The sequence below is a fragment of the Sinocyclocheilus rhinocerous genome, unplaced genomic scaffold (genome assembly GCF_001515625.1).
Source record: "Sinocyclocheilus rhinocerous isolate Xijiao unplaced genomic scaffold, SAMN03320098_v1.1 scaffold1154, whole genome shotgun sequence".
Lineage (NCBI taxonomy): Eukaryota > Metazoa > Chordata > Actinopteri > Cypriniformes > Cyprinidae > Sinocyclocheilus > Sinocyclocheilus rhinocerous.
Window position 1 is genome coordinate 199,888 of NW_015627356.1, and position 4,622 is coordinate 204,509.

General features: G+C 38.9%; 1 protein-coding gene across 1 annotated transcript in view; it reads left to right on the forward strand.

The window, feature by feature from the left end:
- The first annotated feature begins 294 nt into the window (after positions 1-294).
- LOC107727300 (KH domain-containing, RNA-binding, signal transduction-associated protein 3-like) overlaps positions 295-4,622 on the forward strand; it is a 99,886-nt gene continuing 95,558 nt past the window's right edge. The window contains exon 1 of the mRNA XM_016537134.1: positions 295-798. Within this exon, the coding sequence (XP_016392620.1) occupies positions 708-798 (91 nt within the window). The 5' untranslated portion in view covers positions 295-707. The remainder of the gene's footprint in view (positions 799-4,622) is intronic.

Here is a 4,622-nt window from a genome sequence, read left to right on the forward strand (position 1 = left end):
TGTGTCACCTCTTAAGGCCCGTGAAAGTCATTACTGTGAACACCATCTGAAATCTGAATTTATCGCATTAGACTGATGTGGAGATTAAATGCGATAACAAAATGTTTTCCCAAATACTTCTTCTAGAACTCAAAAAGAATGGTTAATAAACTGTTATGAACTAGGAATGATAAAGATGATTCTGAATCCGAATCACAAACATCAGGATTCCTTACGATTCCCATCTCTAATCACCACAATCGCGAAAAACGGCAGCACCTCGGACAATTCCACACCCGCCCCGCCCTCAGGGAATGATTGACATCTAGCTATCCACCAGCTACATCCAATCAACGGAGGATCTGGGACTTGCAGTCGTTGCCCGTGGATACAACAGTGGGAGCTTCAAAGCGGTTGTTTACAGTTGAGAGCGGCAGTCTGACTGGAGGACTCTGACTGGACGGAGGCATCTGCGATTTTCTTGCAGATGGGCTAAAGGCGAACCACCTGGGAAGTGCACGGACAGTAGTTATCACCAGCGCACCTATAGAAAAAAGCAAACTCCAGCTTATCTTGTAGATGCTCACCGGCCGCTGATAGAATCACGGGGTTATTTTCCTCACGACTGGTGCGCATCTTGTCTGGGTTGCTTTAGGACAACAGCAGGATCTTACATTCCACATCTTACAACTGACAAGCTTTTTGTCGGACCAAACGCACTGGGCGAGATGGATAACGAAAAGTACTTGCCAGAACTGATGGCGGAGAAGGATTCTCTGGACCCGTCCTTCCAACACTCATTGCGGCTTCTTGATCAAGGTAAGTCTCCTGTCAAACTATTCGGGCACACCTCTTAAATTCTTTTACGCGATGTTGCGTGTTTGTTTTGCGCGATCACTGGTTGAAAGACTAAGGAGGTGATGATGACCCGCTTATTTTGTTTTCCTATTGTTGCCCAATTCGCTTGTTGTAACATATACCAACATACTATGAATATATGCATGTGTATTGTGGCAAGCCGTTTTAACACGAATTCATTTAACATTTAAGTAATAGTGAATAGTTTTTTTTTCAGTTTCACTAATATAAATTCTTTAGACACTATTTCTTGTTTCTAGTTGTTGTGTAATGTTTATCCATTACATACTAGTGCTCTGCTATCCCATTTTTTGCTGGTAACGGATTGCATTTTCCGCCTTAAATATTCACTAGTATCTTTTTCCAGTTTTTCTACTAATTACATAGACACTAATACACTTTTAATTGGCGCTAGTGTATTCCCATTGTTACTAGTACCCACTGAACTGCAAAGTATCCATTTTGACTAATATTACATATGAAATGTGAAATAAAATGTAGCTAGAAATGTTAGTGGTGACAATTGAGAGATTCTAGTGTCTACTAGTAGTCGCATATTCATACTAGTGTCTAGTGTCTAATTGAATATACACTACTGGAATAAGTACTAATATCTAATTACTAGTAAATCTGAAAAATTGCCACTATTGAATTACTTTGTTGCCATTTAAAACAAATAGGCCTGCTAGTAACAGACATGAATACTAGTTAGAGAAATAAATGTTAAAACGTTGTACCTGCTCATTGGTATATCTACATTAAAATGAGGTAAAATGGTGTATGCCAGAAAGTGCTGAATTTCATCGTAAATCTGTTTCTTTAAACACTGTATGTGGAAATGTTAGATGATTTATTGACGATTACTTTTTAAAAAAATTTTTGCATATTTTTTTTTCTGTTCTCTGTGAGGAATTAAGCATTTTCTTAAGAGCTTGAGCTCATTTGCGCTTCTCTAAGGAAGCAGAGCAGATTTGAGTCCGGAGAGAGTGCAGACTCATTAATTAATCCGTTTTAAAAGCGCTGCGCAGAACCGTTATTTTTGATAACGAATGTAGCAGGTGCAGTTATTTGCGTCTCTGGATTGAATGTGAATCTTTCGGGGCTCTCAGGCAAATCAACATCTAATGGAAAGTGTGTTTAAACACCAGAGCATTTCATCCAGATATTTGTTTTTCGAATTTTGTTTTAACATTTGCATTCAAATTATTTGTTTTTAAGATATAAACAACCTTCATGTCTACTTATCTAAATGACCAGCTTGAGGCAAGGTTGAAGGTTTGGTTTGAAAGTTGTCAGGAACATTAGCAACTAAAGCAAAGACTCACTGGTCATATTAAAAATGTTGATGTTGCATGAATGCTGTTGCATAAAAATAGGGCAAAATGGCATTATTCTGTTTAATTTCTTCCTACCAGTTAAAAAAGTTTGGCACATAGCTGTCATAGATTTTCGCTCCATCTCTTTCTCTCATCCGAATGCTCTCAGTCGCAGTGTTGCACAAGTAATTTACTCATGAAACAACTTGATGGCAATTGTGTGCTTTTTCATGCGATCCACCGAAGATATTTCCCATGATTCACTGGGCAGAATCAGCTGTAGGATCTCCAACTAAAACCATAGAGCTTTAAATCTGGTGTACCAGTGCAAAAGAGAGTCCGTTTGCAGCTTTAGGCATGGTGCAGCCACTCTTCAATTAAATCTGCACTTTTGCTATAGAATGTGTTTCCTGGCTGTTACTCTTGAGTTCACTTTGCCCAGGGGAATGACTGAAGGTCTAAGAGCTCTAACACACTAAGGCATATGTGGTTTGATAATAAGCTGCAGCGTCAGCATCGTGGAGCATGTTCTTTTTGAGCAACTGTTCATATATTAATGGGGAATGGGATTGAGTCTCTTGTTGGAGCATAATGTCTTAAAGTAACAGTCGAAAGTCATTATTTACTCACCTTCATGTTGGTCCAAACCCACATGCTGTGTATTTGTGTAACTGAAACATAATTTTTTTATTTTTATGCCCACAAGTAATTTACTCATGAAACAACTTGATGGCAATTGTGTGCTTTTTCATGCGATCCACCGAAGATATTTCCCATGATTCACTGGGCAGAATCAGCTGTAGGATCTCCAACTAAAACCACATAGCTTTAAATCTGGTGTACCAGTGCAAAAGAGAGTCCGTTTGCAGCTTTAGGCATGGTGCAGCCACTCTTCAATTAAATCTGCACTTTTGCAATAGAATGTGTTTCCTGGCTGTTACTCTTGAGTTCACTTTGCCCAGGGGAATGACTGAAGGTCTAAGAGCTCTAACACACTAAGGCATATGTGGTTTGATAATAAGCTGCAGCGTCAGCATCGTGGAGCTTGTTCTTTTTGAGCAACTGTTCATATATTAATGGGGAATGGGATTGAGTCTCTTGTTGGAGCATAATGTCTTAAAGTAACAGTCGAAAGTCATTATTTACTCACCTTCATGTTGGTCCAAACCCACATGCTGTGTATTTGTGTAACTGAAACATAATTTTTTAATTTTTATGCCGCCTTTGTAAAGAGACCACAGATGTTAAGTCCAAAAAAACAAAACAAAAACAACAAACATCGTAAAATTAGTCCAACTCAATCACTTTGTGTTTCATTAAAAAAGTTTGGCACATAGCTGTCATAGATTTTCGCTCCATCTCTTTCTCTCATCCGAATGCTCTCAGTCGCAGTGTTGCACAAGTAATTTACTCATGAAACAACTTGATGGCAATTGTGTGCTTTTTCATGCGATCCACCGAAGATATTTCCCATGATTCACTGGGCAGAATCAGCTGTAGGATCTCCAACTAAAACCACATAGCTTTAAATCTGGTGTACCAGTGCAAAAGAGAGTCCGTTTGCAGCTTTAGGCATGGTGCAGCCACTCTTCAATTAAATCTGCACTTTTGCAATAGAATGTGTTTCCTGGCTGTTACTCTTGAGTTCACTTTGCCCAGGGGAATGACTGAAGGTCTAAGAGCTCTAACACACTAAGGCATATGTGGTTTGATAATAAGCTGCAGCGTCAGCATCGTGGAGCTTGTTCTTTTTGAGCAACTGTTCATATATTAATGGGGAATGGGATTGAGTCTCTTGTTGGAGCATAATGTCTTAAAGTAACAGTCGAAAGTCATTATTTACTCACCTTCATGTTGGTCCAAACCCACATGCTGTGTATTTGTGTAACTGAAACATAATTTTTTTATTTTTATGCCGCCTTTGTAAAGAGACCACAGATGTTAAGTCCAAAAAAACAAAACAAAAACAAGCAAACATCGTAAAATTAGTCCAACTCAATCACTTTGTGTTTCACAGAAAAACAAAAAAATTGCATATGGGTTTGTAACTAGGAGTTTTGGGTGAACAATTACTTTAAGAGCGAAAAGACTGAGACTGTATATGCAGGGAACGCCGTCAAATAAAATCAGAAATGTGTCTTAAACTGAAGAGACTACAAAGTTTAACTTTTTATAAATGGAGTGATGCTATTTCCTATGCAATATCCAAAAATGTCTTTTAAGGGGTCATTACAAACTAGCCTTTCAGCTCACGAATTGGGGTTGTGGCTAAACTCATATATGTCATCAGACATCAAGCCTGTCTCGCTTCTCAGCAAAAGCTGTGAGGCTCTATCTCTTTATCAAAGGCACATCAAGATGCCATGGTGGAAGATGTTCAGACAAGTTCTGTCACCACTAACTGAGATTTCTGCAGAGACCAGTAGGGTTTGGTGTGAGAACGTCAGTGTTTCTGTCAGAGCGAAGAGC